At 39.3% G+C, this 16,243-nt stretch overlaps 1 protein-coding gene across 1 annotated transcript in view; it reads right to left on the minus strand.

Moving 5' to 3' along the window:
- Window positions 1-747: 747 nt before the first annotated feature.
- Window positions 748-16,243, minus strand: part of Usp32 (Ubiquitin specific protease 32) — a 62,797-nt gene continuing 47,301 nt past the window's right edge. The window contains exons 19-24 of the mRNA XM_089645291.1: window positions 9,789-10,603; window positions 8,598-8,749; window positions 5,842-6,029; window positions 5,131-5,316; window positions 2,500-3,072; window positions 748-2,066 (exon numbers count right to left, since the gene is read on the minus strand). Coding sequence (XP_089501417.1) covers window positions 1,773-2,066; window positions 2,500-3,072; window positions 5,131-5,316; window positions 5,842-6,029; window positions 8,598-8,749; window positions 9,789-10,603 — 2,208 coding nt within the window. The 3' untranslated portion in view covers window positions 748-1,772. The remainder of the gene's footprint in view (window positions 2,067-2,499; window positions 3,073-5,130; window positions 5,317-5,841; window positions 6,030-8,597; window positions 8,750-9,788; window positions 10,604-16,243) is intronic.

Raw genomic sequence — 16,243 nt, forward strand, 5'->3', positions numbered from 1 at the left:
CTACTCTCGTCCAATGAATCCTAGAACAATTGGCAATTATGGTATTCTGAATAATTAAAATAAAATAAAAAATACAAAAGAAAAAATTATGTTTTGTCAACAAGTGAAAGGCTGACTTGCTACTTAAATTTTCGAAAAGCAAAATAAAATAGGTAAAAGAAAGGAATTTTACTCAGGATAAGGCCTTACAAACCTTCCTCCAATCAGAGGCGATTTAGGGAGAGTGGTGGTGGGGGTAATATTGGTGTCTTCTCTACACACCTGTCCCTGCCACAGTGTAAAACTGACCGTGCAGCAAAGCGCTTGTCGATCAAGATGGCGCCAACACTTTCCAAACATCAGAAAATAGGAATGGGTCTGGCGCTTTCTTGCATCCAATTTAAAAAAAAGTTTGGGGTAAAGAACTGGATGATGAATTGCTGTAATTTTAGCCACATGAATGAAATGAGAGAACTGGAACCAGCAGACCTAAAGAACTTATCAATATAATATGACTAATTTTAACCCGTTCCAATTTCGGAGTTAGGGCCGATTTATTTGACCGGTCAGTGGTTGAGTGGGCATAGTGCTTGGGTCTCACCCGAGCGTCGCGTGTTCGATTCCTCGGCTGGCTAAGTCCTCCATCACAACACAAGCAACATTTTCGGCTTTCTGTGGTGGTAGTAGGAGATTTTCAAACATTGTTGGGTTATTCGTAACCCGGGAATGTTTGTCTTTCTTTTTTTTTTTAAAAAAAAAAAAATCTACTCACGCGATGATCAACGAAGCGATCTAGGGTGCTCCTGATCACTGCCCCGATATTGCTTCCGATTGCAGGGAGGTGTGTAAGGCTTTTTATAGACATATTTTCAAAACTTCAGATTAAGTGCGGAACAATGGCTTTACAAATATTGATTTTTAAACTAATAAATTAATGTTTTTAGTACAGTGAAATTTTTTATAATACTTTTTTCCCCTCAAAGAATACTATGTAATTAAAAAATTGTCCAACTTCGATGGTGATTTTCTCTTGCCAATGTGCATGACAGGACACTTTTAAAAGAAATTTTACATAAATGGGTGGTTTGTATAAATATTGGAATAGTCAGCAATGTGAAACGAAAATATAATAGTAATAGAATTATTTTGCTAACAATATTCATAACACAAACCAAAGGAAGGACAAATATTATTTTATACTATATATAATACAAAGCATTCATCGAAAACCTTTCAATTTTGGTTTTATAAGTCTTTTAACATAAAGTGCACGTTTTATAATACAGTGCAACTTGGTTACAGTGACATTGAAATAACAAGGGAACTGTCACACTAGCCATATACTAGAGTCTAGTGTCAAAATAGCCAAATTCTGTCACTTTGGCCATGTCACTAGAGCCTAGTGTCAACTGTGGCCTGGTGTCACCATAGCCGTGTCACTAGGGTCCTGGTTTCACATTAGTTGTGTTGTCACTATAGTAGATTGTCAGCATACACAAGATGTGCTCAGTAGCCAAGTTGTCACAATAGCCGTGTATCACTAGAGCACACACTGGACGTGTTACTAGAGCCTAGTGTCATTATAACCAAGTTGTCACAATAGCCTTGAGTCAGCAGAGTACAGTGTCACACTAGCCGTGTAACTAGAGCCCAGCTTCATTATAACCAAAGTTTTCACACAGCCGTGTGTCAGTATAGTCATATTGACACTGCAGCCATAATCAAGTTGCACTGAACAACAAATCATACACATAAACACATTTAAAAAAAACTTTCTACGTAAAATCTTGGCTTCAACTTAAAGTGCACATTTTCTTCAAGTCACTATCCTCACCCTCGGCCAGTTCCACTTCACTGACAGCGGGCATCTTCCCCTCCGTGTCGGGCAGGTAGTGCTCATAGTCAAGGCCCGTACGCTCATAGAACAGCATGTAGGCCGAGGAGGGATCGATGGGTGGGGCGGTGCAGGGCTGTGCGGAGGGCGAAGTGAGCTCGCGGCACGAGCTGTCGTTGTAACAGTACCAGGCGCCCGAAGGGTTGTGCGCGTACGCCACGTAGTGACCACCGTTCATCATGCCCGAGTGACTCTGGAATTGGAAAAATTATGAAAATAACAGTAACAATAAAGACTCAAAGTGCAAAAATGGGTAATCGATTTGAAGGATTCCTTCAAATGTTTAGAACATAGAGTCAGGTGGGATTGCTGTGTTTGTTCTACTGGTATTTAAACAAGAGGTCAATGGAATTCCAAAGAACCAGCATCGATTCCTTCAACACTGGTGCACAGCCGGGAGACGTGCCAAACAATATTTGTACACGGTTGACATTTTACGCATATGAGCAAGTTGTTTTTATGACTTGTTTTCGTAGTCAACACCTCGGTTGTGAAATGATGTAAGGGCTTTTGAGTTTCCTCCGTACCTGTAAGACTTATACTTAGCATCCACAAAGATGACCCTGGGCAGCAATACAAACAGAACAAAAAATCCATTACAACCATGATTAAAAAATTGAACTTACCACAACCGCATACAGTCTATACTTCAAATTCAAAGGATCTTCTCCCGGCTTTAACTTATGCTGATGAAAGTCTTCAAACTCATCGTCCAGCACCGGCGTCTTGCTGAGACTACTCGACGCCAGCCGTTCCCTCATGCTGACCACGATGGATCCTTTCCTCGGATCATTCTTGATCTTCTCCAGAATGGAATTCCGCAACGCCTCATCCGACATATTAGAAGCCTCTTCTTCCTCTTTCAAATCCTCCAAACCGGAAGAATTAATCTTACTTCTCTCCAGATCACTGTTTTCCCGACTTAGCGAATTCATTTTGACAGGGCTATCGACGCTCTTCTTGTCGTTAAGTTGTTCATTGTCGCTTTCCTCGGCCGATTCTTCGCTGAGAAGTTTTGGGGTTCTCTTGGCTAGCTTATTGGCACGGTGGAGGAGGATGTCGTTGTGGCGTAAGATGGTCTCCTGGGGCACGGAAGCGAGGAAAGCCGTGGGGTCAAAGTCTTCATGCGGGAAGTTGACCGATTTGTGAGATTTTATCCATTTTTTGTTCACATACTGGAAGCGCTTCAGGTGTATTACCTGGAAAGCAAAAATCAAATAAAAAATGATAAATAGGTAAAAAATATTAAACGTCTACTCTGAATTTCTTAATTCTTCTCAGATAAAGGATTATAATCTATAGTGGGGATGTCCCTGTCTTTAGTAATCACATTAATACCAGAGATGTGCAAAATGGGTACCCAAAACCATTTGAAATGCAAAATGGAAATGGGTCAAAACTTTTCCATTTGAAAATGCAAAATGCAAAATGGTTTTTAGAAAAGCATTTCAAATGCAAAATGCAAAATACCTATTTTCAAAATGCATTGAAAATGCAAAATGGTTTCTCAGGTCAAACAATTAAAATAATTATAGAATTTTTAAACAATTTTGTCATTTAATAATGGACATCAATGTAGAACAAACATATTACATGATGGTAAATCCAAAAACACCACGACTACAGATTATGAAACCACAAAAAATTTGCGCGGGACTAATATTGCCAACGTAAAAACATAGAAACTGCTATCTAACATTTAATATTACAGCATCATGGCCCCATGTTCACTATTTGAATCAGTATTTTTTGTAATGGTATCACTCAATTGCCAGGGCTCCTACCAGGGAGCAACTTGACAAATGTAAATTATCTCTCATAGCGAGGTTGAGGACCGACTGATATTTGGGGTTTATGAAAAAAAAGATGAGAGGAGATAGTAGGAAGAATGTTGCAAAAAAGCATTTAAAATGGAAAATGCATTGAGAAAAGCATTTAAAATGCAAAATGCAAAATGGTTTTTAGAAAAGCATTTAAAATGCAAAATGGTTTTTAGAAAAGCATTTAAAATGCAAAATACCCATTTTGCATTTTGCATTTCCATTTGAAATGGATTTATTTGAAATAAAGCACATCTCTGATTAATACCATTGAAAGAGTCCAACGCAAAATTTTTAGGTGTGTTAATTTTAGGCTTGGAATTCCTTTAGAAACAATAGATTATGATTTCTTATTATATTCATTGAAATTGCTTAAGTTAAGTGATAGAAGAAAAATTTTTGATCTTATATTTTCATACAAAATTATAAATTATCAGTTGGATAGCCCTGACATATTAATGTTGATTCAATTTCATGTACCTACCATTAGATCAAGGTCCTCTAGTATGTATTATTGTGACAATTATACCACAATCTCAGGATATAACTCGGTTATAAATAGATTGCACACACTTGGGAACTTTTATGCTAAAATCGCAGATACTTTTAATATTCCCCTTGTAAACTATAAAGCTGCACTAATAACACATTTTAACGCCACTTATTTTAATGAGGTCACTACATAACAGGCTATTGTCATTGCTTCTTTCTTTACTGTTATTTTATTTGTTATGTTTTAACTAAATTTAATTTTTTAATTTTTCTCATAAAAATTTAATACTGCACTATGTAGATGTAAAAAAATAAAATAAAAACTTAAATAATGTAAATGGCACTTGTGCCGTTAATTCTAAATAAATAAATAAATGTCCCGCCTAGATGGGAAGAAGGCTGAGATATCTGAGAAGTCAAGTTGTGGAACCAAGTAATATCACCTTCCCCCGAAGACGACCCCTTGAACATTATTCTTATTACTAAGGGGTTAGGCTACTATCAAAGGAATAGGAATTGAATCATGGGAGAGTACAATCTGAGTGCTTAAGAGCTCTGCACACGCCTTCATAACAATAATACAAAAGATTTAATTTTACATTTAATCACATCAACGTGGTTTGCGAGGTGCCGACTCTTTTTTTTTGTTTTGTGTATTAGTTTTCAATGTCTCTGAAGACTTTTTAAACAATTGTACCGTTTATGGCCCGTAAACAATAACTCGATGGATACACTGTTCCTATTACAAAGATTGTGTGTCACTACCTAAATGTTTTTAAAAAAACACCATATTGGTTTGTCAGAAACCAAACATTAATAAGCAAGGCTTAAGGCAATAAATATTAATACGGTCATAATAGATTTGGTTTGCCCTTATGACACGTAAAAAGATGATTTGCTAGTTGGGAAAGTGTGTGAACTGTCTAATGAGTGTTGTGGACTGACCAGCACAGGGGGCAGCCTCCAGATCTGCAGCTTCTTGGTGGCGGGCTGGTGCGAGCGACACGATGAGCAGCTGTAGCGCTCCTCGAGGCGCTCCTCGCTGGTGAAGGAGCGCAGACAGTGCTGCAGCAGTACGGGCGCCGCCTGACCGTTGCGGCACTCCCGCACCGACTCGTGCTCCGTGAACATCTGAAACACATACAAATATTTAAATTCTAAATTTAATTCAGAGTGTTAGATACCTTCGGTGTCGCCCTAGTGAAAAACAGCGTTTGGTGATGAAAACTGAATAGCCAGGTACTTTCCAACCTTCCTCTGCCCCATCTTGGGCCTAACAAAATACACCCATTGGAGATGCCATAAAGCCACTGGCTCCAGACTTCTTTTCACAGATACGTTTGAAAATACAATGCTTGCGCAATAGGATGCTTCATAAAATGCAACATTACAAACAAGCAATTTGAGTTGTTAGACGAGGCAATAGGGGGGACAACTAAATCAAGTTACGGCAAAATTCGCGCATTCCTAGCAACTTGGATAGAACATGTTCTAATTGAGTCGCTACTATGTTTAGTAGCTGCTAGTTGAGTCACTCGAAGCGAGTACCTTGTCACATGGGGTGATACAATAATGTTATTACTACTCTAACTCTATTAGTAGGGATAGAATCACCCCGTGGGATTGAGACTTAAGCTTTTATTATTATTAACTCACGGCATCTCTGTTAGCCTGGTAGCGCAGGTGCAGCGCCGTGGGCTCCCAGTCCACTGCCAGATGCAGCTCCTCGGCCTGCCCGGCCGCCCGCAGTTCCTCCATATCCAGCACGCTGAGCACCGGCTCCCGCCCCTCTGCTGAGTCCGTCAGCTCCGACGGGAGCGTGTAGCGGTGTGGCGGGGGGGTGGCTGCAATCATCATTCGACAGAATTTAACTTCATGGAAATAGGTCTAATAAATCTAGTGATTTTGCATAAAAACGGCGCTATATAAATCATCCAAATATTATTATTTTCTTATTATCTGCACTCCGGAAGATTAGCTCCATGAATAACCTTTCGGAATACCGAAAACGGGCAAGGGATTGTAAGAGAGTTCTAAATAGAGCTAAGAGCGATCACGACCAGAGAATTGCGAAAAAGCTGGCTGACTGCCCCACTGGTAGCCGTGCTTTCTGGTCACTCGCTGGCTCGATCGGAAGAAATTTCTGCAGAACCACTTTCCCACCTCTGACCAAGCCTGATGGTCGGCTGGCTAACTCGGCCCGCGAGAAAGCTGAATTATTAGGCAAAATTTTCACGGAAAACTCAACTCTTCAAGATAACGGAGAGACTCCCCCTTCCATTCCGCACTGCGGTTTTCAAATGGAGGAACCGAAGATCCGGAACAGAGAGGTTCTCCGAGTCTTGAACGAGCTGAAAGTCGACAAAGCCATTGGGCCGGACGGAATACCTGCCTTGGTCCTCAAGAGGTGTTCTGCAGAAATGACTCCAGTGCTCGCGAAATTATTTAGGCTCTCTCTCAAAGGTGGAAAGGTGCCAGATCTTTGGAAAAAGGCAATCGTCCACCCAATCCCAAAAAAGGGGGACCGTTCCGACCCTTCTAACTACCGCCCCATAGCCATCACTTCCATACTCTCGAAGGTATTAGAAAGGGTGGTTAACAACAAATTACTCACATATCTCGAGAATAACAATATCCTAAGCGATCGGCAATATGGATTTCGTCGAAACCGATCGTGTGGCGATCTACTCGGATATGTAACGCATATTTGGGGGCGGTACATGGAACGTTTTGGTGAAACCCAAACCGTTGGGTTGGATATCTCCAAAGCCTTTGACAGAGTCTGGCACCGGGCGCTTATCGGGAAATACCATCGTATGGGATCCACCCAACCCTGCATAGTTGGATTGCGGACTTTCTGAGGGGAAGAACAATTCAAACCGTGGTTGACGGCTCTTCTTCCTCACCGCACCAAATCAATGCGGAGGTGCCACAAGGATCTGTGCTGTCTCCAACGCTGTTTTTATTGCACATCAACGATCTCGTTGAATGTGCACCAATTCACTGCTACGCTGATGACAGCACCGTTCACGAGGGTTATCTTTTTGACAGGCCCCCTTCCATCTATGATGTCCGAACAGCTCGGGAAGTTTTGAAGCGAAAAATTGACCACCACCTAGAGATGGTTCGTGCCTGGGGTAAGGCCAACTTGGTCAGTTTCAACGTCTCAAAAACCCAAGCGTGTCTGATTTCGGCAAAGAGGGAGATCAATGACTGTCTGGTGCAATTTGATGGGAGCACTCTCCCCAATAAAGACTCCATTGAAATGCTTGGAGTTACTATATCAGACCAGCTCAAGTATCGGGGATCCATAGAAGCCCGAGTAAATCAGGCCTCCAAAAAGTTGGGCGTCTTGTACAGGGCTAGGAGATTCTTCAACAGTGACCAGCTGCTGACCCTGTACAAGTCTCAAGTCCGCCCAACTATTGAATTTGGGAGCCACCTTTGGGCTGGTGCCCCAAAATACTTGATAAACCTGCTTGAGTCTGTGCAAAGGAGAGCGATCCGTCTGATTGACAATCCATTGTTAACAGACCGATTGCCTTCTCTGATGCATAGACGCAATGTAGGCATGCTGTGTCTGTTCTACAGGTATTTCAATGGAGCCTGCTCCAAGGAGCTAGCAGCATTGATTCCTGATGCACCGGTGCACGTGCGCGAAACTCGACGGACACGAACTGAACACCCGTTCACGGTTGACGTTGGCTTCATGAGAACGGGCCGTTTTTACGACTCGTTTTTGTGTAAGTCGGCTCGTATGTGGAACGAGCTACCGGCATCTGTTTTTCCTCCCTCCTATAATCCGAGCCTCTTCAAGGCCCGCATTAACAAATCCCTTCCTACAGCCCCTACCTTACTCCGCCTCACAACGCCACCCAACCGGGTGGTGACATAGTTCCCCTGTCTGTGCACTGCACAGGCAGGGACACTCTTGTGAGGTGTCACATAAAAAAAAAAAAAAAATCTAATTTGTTAATCAGTTGGTTTTAATAAATCTACACAGAATGTCCTAAAGCTTTCCTCGGGCTTATGTAATATTTGGGAATACTGGAGGAAGCACAAAAGCTGGCAAATCTACGGCAATGGGTGTGTGAGGCACTGGTCTGGAAACCTGTTTTCGGTCAATCACGGTCAATATTGATAGGATAAACATAGCCTTCGACGAATTTATCAGTGACCTTCCTCTTGTTTTGCAGGTCGAGTGTGCAAAATGTCATCAACCTCAGTAAAACTGTAGATCTGTATAGAAGTCCGCCAGGAATGTGCGGTGAGCTACTAGGAAATCCATTGTGGATTTGTTGACACACTAGGGGTTAGAGACTTTTATCGTATGAATGTTGACTTTCACGCTAGGGTCCCAGGTTGAGGTAGGAGAGGCCAGCGAGGTGGGCTGGTCAGGTAGCAGTACTCACCGCAGGGATACAGGTTGACAATGAGGGGGTCATCAGAACAGGGCAGGGCGCAGCCCCGACAGAACCTGGTCCAGGGGCACACGGCGCAGCGCAGGCCTCTCTGGCCCACGGCCCTCAGGGTGAAGGGGAAGGAGTAGCCCAGGCTGTCATCGCTGGAATGTATCCAGGCAAGGTAAGGAAATCAAAAAAATTACAATGCGGTGTTCTTGAACAACATAATGTAATACTGTAGAATGCAGGTGTTATATTTATTTTTGTAATTATATGATTTTACTATTTACAGGACTGCCCTAAGTGAGATAAGGGGTTTATGTTTTGCTTTTGTCTTAAAATTTTGATAATGAATAAATAAATAAATGCTGGTGAGGAGTTAGGAGACATAATAATAATATTTTATTCGAGAATGTGGGGAGGTAATAATATTAGGTAGCCATTACTGATGCAAAATTTTCGACATCCGCCAGCTGATTCTATTTTCATAATAATGTATTTGTTTTTGCATAGTGTGTGCCAAGACCGAGTTGTTTGGCGGTCCGTCCTCTCTGCCTACTCCTGCGGAAAACGGCGTGATGGTTAGTTAGTTAGTTATATTTTTGTAAATTGTACCATCTTGCAGGAAAATGTGTTTATATACAGTGAAACTCTCTTAACAAGTTTTCCAAGGGATTGAAGAGAAAATGGTAAAACTTCTTAAGTGAGCTCCAAATTTGACCAACTTTTAAATTAAGATTTTTTCTAGTATTGTACACATAGCTATGTATTTTTAAATTTCATAAGTAAAATGAACTAAAAATATTGTACTGTTTCCGGCTACAACATCAATACTATGTAGTATTTTACTGTTTCCGGCTACAACATCAATACTTATGTATAGTTTCCCCAGAATAGCTCCGAAAATGATTTTTTTGATTGTGCCATATGGATACAGCGGCACTCAAGCCATAATTGTTGTTGACCTTGAAATTCCAGACCGAAAAGGCTGTACAAATCTGATAAGCCAGCACTCATCATTCCATATTTTTTTAAGCTTCAGATTCAGGCAAAAGGCCCTTTTCACATAAAAAAACTAATGTAACGACGTGTTACAAGTGTTACTCAGTGTCGAGACCATTCAGGATAATAATAGTTCAACAAAATGATGTGATGTCACATAAATGAATGAATGAACACAGGAAACAATAAGATAGTTACCAATCGGTGGCATGGTTGGCCTGATCAGGGGGCTGCGGTGGAGGTGCGCTTAGCAGGCGCTCCACCTGCCGCCACACGGCCGCATACAGCTCCCGGCCCCCGCAGCCCTCGCTGATGGGGATAACTAACGGGGAGCCAAACGTCTCCCAGCGCCTCTTCTGCTGGGACAGAAAGTATGACTCCTGCCGTGACTGCTTGCGATGAACCGCTATCAAATAGTTAGGAATGAATTCTTCGTCGCATTTCATCGAGGATAGCGATGATATATCTTCATCAACGCGTATTCCAGGAATGTAGCTATCTTTAACATTTTCGAGACTCAACTTTCTAGCGCTCAAAGTTGGCGAATTATTAGAAGTTGATGCTTGCACGCTAGTGTTTTTTCTCGATGTTAAAAGTGGCGAGTTGTTGTTAGTTCTCAACACTCTAGCGTTTGTTTGCATCGGTTGTAGCAATATTTCATTTCCTTTTGTCGGCGTACTGTTGACAGAATCCAATTGTTTTTTCGTGAAGTTGGGACTGTTTTCAAATGATCTCAAGCTCGGCGTCGGTGAATCTTTATGAGGGACAGCTTTTGAGTCTTCGTTCGGAAGTTTAGTTTGATCTACTATTTTTTTTGGGCTGGCGTTATTGTAGTAATCGCTAGGTATGCTGTTTGGAGGCGTGAAACTATCGTTTTGGCGGTTAGTCTCCAGTTCTTGAATGGAGTTGTAGCCCGAGGATCCGTTGTTGCTCTCGAGGGACTTGATGTTCTTAGAATTGAGGAAGTTGTTGGCTACGGGACTCTCGCTGTAATCACTGGATATGGAGGATCGCTGGAATTTGATAATAATGTAACACAGTTCCACATTTTATGGCGGGAAATATAAATGTGAAAATTTTATTTAAAGCAATTGCACAAAACTTTAATTACACCTTAGAAAATTAAACTTAGAATTAGTTTCTTTTAAAAATACCTTTATAAATCCAAAGCACTTCATTTACGATAAGAAACAAATTAAATTTTCACAATTAGCAAAAGAAACAAGAATGTTTAAATCGAATTACCAAAAATATACATACACACACACACAATAGGTACTGATCCATGAATCCAGTTATAATGACAATTTTATTTATTATTTGTTATTGCATAGTAATAAATGCTTCAAAAATGAATTTATTTTATGAAAATGGATTTGTGAATCATATTTCCTTTTGAAATCAATCAACACCGGTAAATCTATTCAACAAACTACTTGAAATAATGCTCTTTTCTCTAATTCCTATACCACATATTTACAGTTCTAACTACGAAAGAAAAACAACAGTAATACAAACTAATACTGGAACTTTGAGGCAGCTTAACCCAACTGAGAATAGATATAGAATAAGACGTCTTGAAACAATAACATATTAATATAGTTTGCGTAGTGCAACAAGCGTGGATTATTTGCGCATCATAATATGGTGCGGTTAGCTAAAATAGGTTAAAACAGCAAGCCTTTTGTTTTGTGACCTTAGGCTGTGAAGTGGAAGACCGAGTCTGAGTTTGCAATGTACAACAGAATCACGCAGCGAATAATGAATAATTTTTCTAAAATTCAATATTATTCTCTGGGTACATAACATTTACAGGATAGTCTCTTTAACCCCTCCAGCCCGTTATGACCGTGCGTCCATATTTTATAAAAGTATTTTTAAATTTTTTTACTAAACGAAAATACATAACTTTTTTGACGTTAGAAAGAGAAATAATAATTCTTTCCAGTTTGCCTCAAGTATTTATACTGGAATCCGTTATATTTCACGCCGCTATTGTAACAATCGATTTAACTAATAAATTATTTTTGAATGAGATAAGTGAAGGTACGGTTTTCTTACAAATTCCCCAAAACGAATGTGTTTTCGAAATATCAAGTTCTTATTAAAAATTAAGGACGGGTTGTTTCGGAGAATTTGAACAATTCATCAAATTTCAACGTTCATTTTCAAGTTCTGCGAGAGATTTTTTCAAGTTCTGTTTTTATTTCAGTTTTGTCAAGTAACTAGCCTATGATGATATAATAACAGAACTTGAATAGGACTTTCACAGAACCCGAAAATGAACGTTGAAATTTGATGAATTGTTCAAATTCTCCGAAACAACCCGTCCTAAGTTTTTACTTAGGACGGGTTGACAACCACATAAAACACATTTTTATGTGGTTGGCGTTTTTGACGACATTTTTTAGGTTTGATATTAAAATTGTATTATTTAGAAATAGTAATATTTATTTTAAATGCATACACCGGAACGATAATTTTATCTAGTTTCTAAAACAGTATTTGTTTTTACGGAAAATTAAAAATAATATATATAGGTATATAGCCCATTTGAAATACACAGAAAACATTGCAAACTGAACAAATGTGATGAATGTACTGAAGGGTTAATCCAAACAATTAAAAACCGAATCTGTTTGGATGAATGAATTTTCAGATTATGAATCTTTAAGAAACAGCCGGATTTTCAGAACATTTAAGAGTTTGACATTTTTTCAACGTAGATGCTACTTAGCACATAAATCTGTATAAAGGTCATAAGCATAGATATCACCAATATTAAAAGTTTTGTCTATTGTTTTTACGGAGAAATGTGTTTCTTTTTTCTTTGCAAAACCAAACTACGTTATGTACTAACTGCCATCGCAATGTTCAAAAAAAATGTCAATGACCGCAGTTTAATTTTAGGCGGGTTTAATTTAAGAGTTGATTTTTGATAAACTTCCCCACTTCAATCAGCATGGTATTTTGTGCGAGGATACTAAATTGAAAATGGTATTTATTTTGCTGGAGTAATTCAGAAATTGAGACAAAGTAACCACTGAAAACAAACTGTTCTCACATTGGAACTTTTAAAATCCCTCTCATACATTACCAGACTGTTTTCGGTTAACCCTTGGGACCTTCTAAGACCCAAACAGTCCCAAATGCCGTGCGCGCATTATACTCTCCTAAGACCATATTTGTCCCAGAACGACCGCACATTATTAAAATGCATATATCTCTCTTCCTCTCACCTAAAAATTAATTATTTCTTTTATGTCAGAAAGAGAACGAAATAGTGCTTGTTATTGTCTTTGAAATATCGAGGCTATTTTACACAGATATTTTACTATCTTGAATCAAAGTGACCGTTTTGTTTCCCGCCCTTTATTGACAAGTACAATCGTGAAGTGTGTGCGCCTGAATTTACAAAAAACCGTTTTTAACAAAAAATACGACGAAATGTCTAGGTAAGTAAACTTGTATTTGTTAATCAATATATTATATACGTGTTTATGTTATATTTGATAGGTTTTGATGATTTAAAATGCAATAATTATCCTATAGAAAAATTTAAAAATGCTAAAATCGCCGCAAACGCATTTTTAAATCCATTTTTAGTAATTGAGTTCCCTGTATTTTATGAATATTTTTATGTAAAAAGTGGAAGCATATATTTACATTTAATATTCACGAAACACAGTAATGACTTTCTATATAATTACATTAAGTATTGTTCTAAAATGTCAACTCGAATGTCGAAATATGTTTTATGTACCAAATTTCTGAATTGCATCATTTAGTGATGGGGCCAACCAAAATTGAATCGATAATTTATTCGAAGATTTGTGGGTATTATTAATTTATTTTGTAACTGTAATTTTAATTATATTTTTTATAAAGTAAGTATATTATCGTTATTGTGCATAATCTTTATCTAAAATTTCTTTAAATTTAAAATTTAATAATAATCTTTTTTTTTTTTTCAATATCAAACTAAAGTTTATAAGACAAAGTTTTTATGCATAGCACAAAGGATAACAAATTATTATATGCTATATTTAAACGTGTTCGATTCTTGTCAGTTTGAATGGATATTTCAGGCTAATAATGATTGCTTATAATCATTTTTTTTATGTACTATCGTAATAATATTAAATATTGATAATGAATTGGAGAAAAAAAATAACACACAGAAATAATAAATAGGTATCTAACTGTAAAGATTTTTGGTTACCAAAATTCAGCGATAGAATAATACATAAAACTCATTACTGTGACAATTACATTAGGAAATTATGGAATTGCGCAACGGAGGAAGAGCCACCAACCGAGTTGCTGGAATTTCTCGAAACGATGAGTACCAGCAGCGAAGAAGATGACGAAGAGACGAGTGAGAAAGAAATCCTCAACCCGGTTGATGATTTCGAAGAGGTATTCATTATTTATTTTATTTCACACTGCACTTGAAATAATGCGGTGAATAATTATATAATAATATATTTGCTTTATTTACAGGCGTCATCATTTTACGCAAGGAATATGGATGTGGGGATGATGGAAGTAGTTTTCCAGACCACGGACGATGGTATGAGTGCCAGTAAAAATACTGCAGTAATAAATACGTAACATAAAGCAGAGTTTTTCTTATGAAGATATCGAGAAATGTACTTGCATTCTAATAGTTTGATATATTTTCAGAATTGATGACAGATGTCAGTGGCGGCGGTACTAGCCAGGCGGGAGGCAGCCATGCAGAACGTAAATTCATTTATATTTATTTTTTAAGATATGTATATATCGATTTATGTACTTGCATTCTAATAATTTGTTATATTTTCAGAATTGATGACAGACGTCGGTGGCGGTATTGCTGGCCAAGTGGATGGCAGCTACGCAGGAGGTACATTTTATATACTTTTTTATCTATTTATTATTATTTTACATAAACTTTTACAAAATATGACAAAAAGTAATAATTTCTATAACTTCTACCATTATTTTTAGATTTCGAGCTCCTTGTTCCACTGGAGGCGTCACGGGGGGGTAGACGCGGCCGCGGAAACAGACGCACCCGCGGAAACGGTGTTGGGACCGAAGGCAGCAACATCGTCCGGGCTGCTGTCCAGCAACGCCGCCGGAGGGCACGTCCTGTTGGAGCGGGAGATACCTGGGTATCCGGGAATTTACCAACTGAGGTTTATGCGACGGATGACCAGGTACCTCCCGAGCTCTCGGCTTTATCTCGGGCACAAATGACCCGTATGGCTCGCGGTGGGCGCATTCGCCAAGCGCGAGGTGCACCGTTGCCAGCACGTTCTGATCATCGGCCAACACTTGAGGCAGATGGTGAAGAAGTGGATGACCCCATTTCGGATACCGGTGATCATTTGTTGACCGATAGTGAGAACGCATCGGAGTTCTTTTGGGCTGGCATAAGTACATATGCCGGTCAAAAGGAAACATTTGTGCCCCAGATGTCAGGGCCTACCTCTAAGTATGATACCATCTATGACGCATTTCGAGCTATATGGACTGATGAGATTCTTGATTTTATTGTAGCAGAGACGAACAAATATGCGATGGACGCTCGGCGTCATGACAATCTAAGCCTTACATGGAGGAACACTGACAGACATGAAATTTTAATTTTGTTTTCATTTTTCATGATGCTAGGAATTATTCGCATGCCAACAATAAATTCTTGTTTCTCAACTCATTGGTTGATGAAAACTAATGTGTTTAGAAAATTAATTACTTACAAGCGGTACGGTGAGTTGGTGAGGTGTTTACACTACAACGACAACGATCGTAGGTACACTTGTCCTGAAGAAATGCGGCTTTCGAAAATATTGCCTATAATAAATCACTTGAATACCAAATTTCAAGAACTTTATGTTCCAGGCCAAAATATTTCAATTGACGAGTCGTTAACATTATGGAAAGGTCAATTGGGTATGAAGCAATACATTAAAACAAAGGCTGCTAAATTCGGATTGAAGAGTTTTGAACTTTGTGATTCCGTGACTAGCTATCTGTGGTCGTTCTTTGTTTATTCGGGAAAAACAACTGCTGTAGATTCAACACCTGGGGTTTTGAAATCCACATCCACAGTGCTTAGGCTTATAAAACCACTATTGAATAAGGGCTACACGCTTTGGATGGACAATTGGTTCAACTCTCCTCTACTAGCTAGGTTCCTCAAGCGAAATAAGACAGACTGCGCTGGGACATTGCGCACTAATAGGGCCAATGTTCCACCAGAATTCAGTCGTATCGACATGGCTGACGGACATTATTTCGGTCGCCACGCTGGTGATGTCGCCGTACTATCGTGGCAAGACAAGAAGAAGGTGACGACTATATCGACCTACCATGGCGCAGAAATGGAACTTGGACCTTCCAGGGGTAGGTCGAATATATATAAACCAAAAGTTGTCAGAGACTACAATAAATACATGGGAGGTGTTGACAAAAAAGATCAGATGCTGGAACCCTACTTAATTGAACGCAAGAGGTGCCAGAAATGGTACCACAAGATGTTCAAGCGTCTGCTCAACGTGAGTATTCACAATTCTATGGTGATGTATCGGCAATCGTCTTCATTGAAGGTGACTACTTTGATGCTCAGGACGTCGCTTGTGTCGCAGTTGACGGAAAAGCACCTC

This window comes from Hesperophylax consimilis, chromosome 22 (assembly GCF_061612785.1).
Source record: "Hesperophylax consimilis isolate HC1 chromosome 22, BYU_Hcon_1.0, whole genome shotgun sequence".
Lineage (NCBI taxonomy): Eukaryota > Metazoa > Arthropoda > Insecta > Trichoptera > Limnephilidae > Hesperophylax > Hesperophylax consimilis.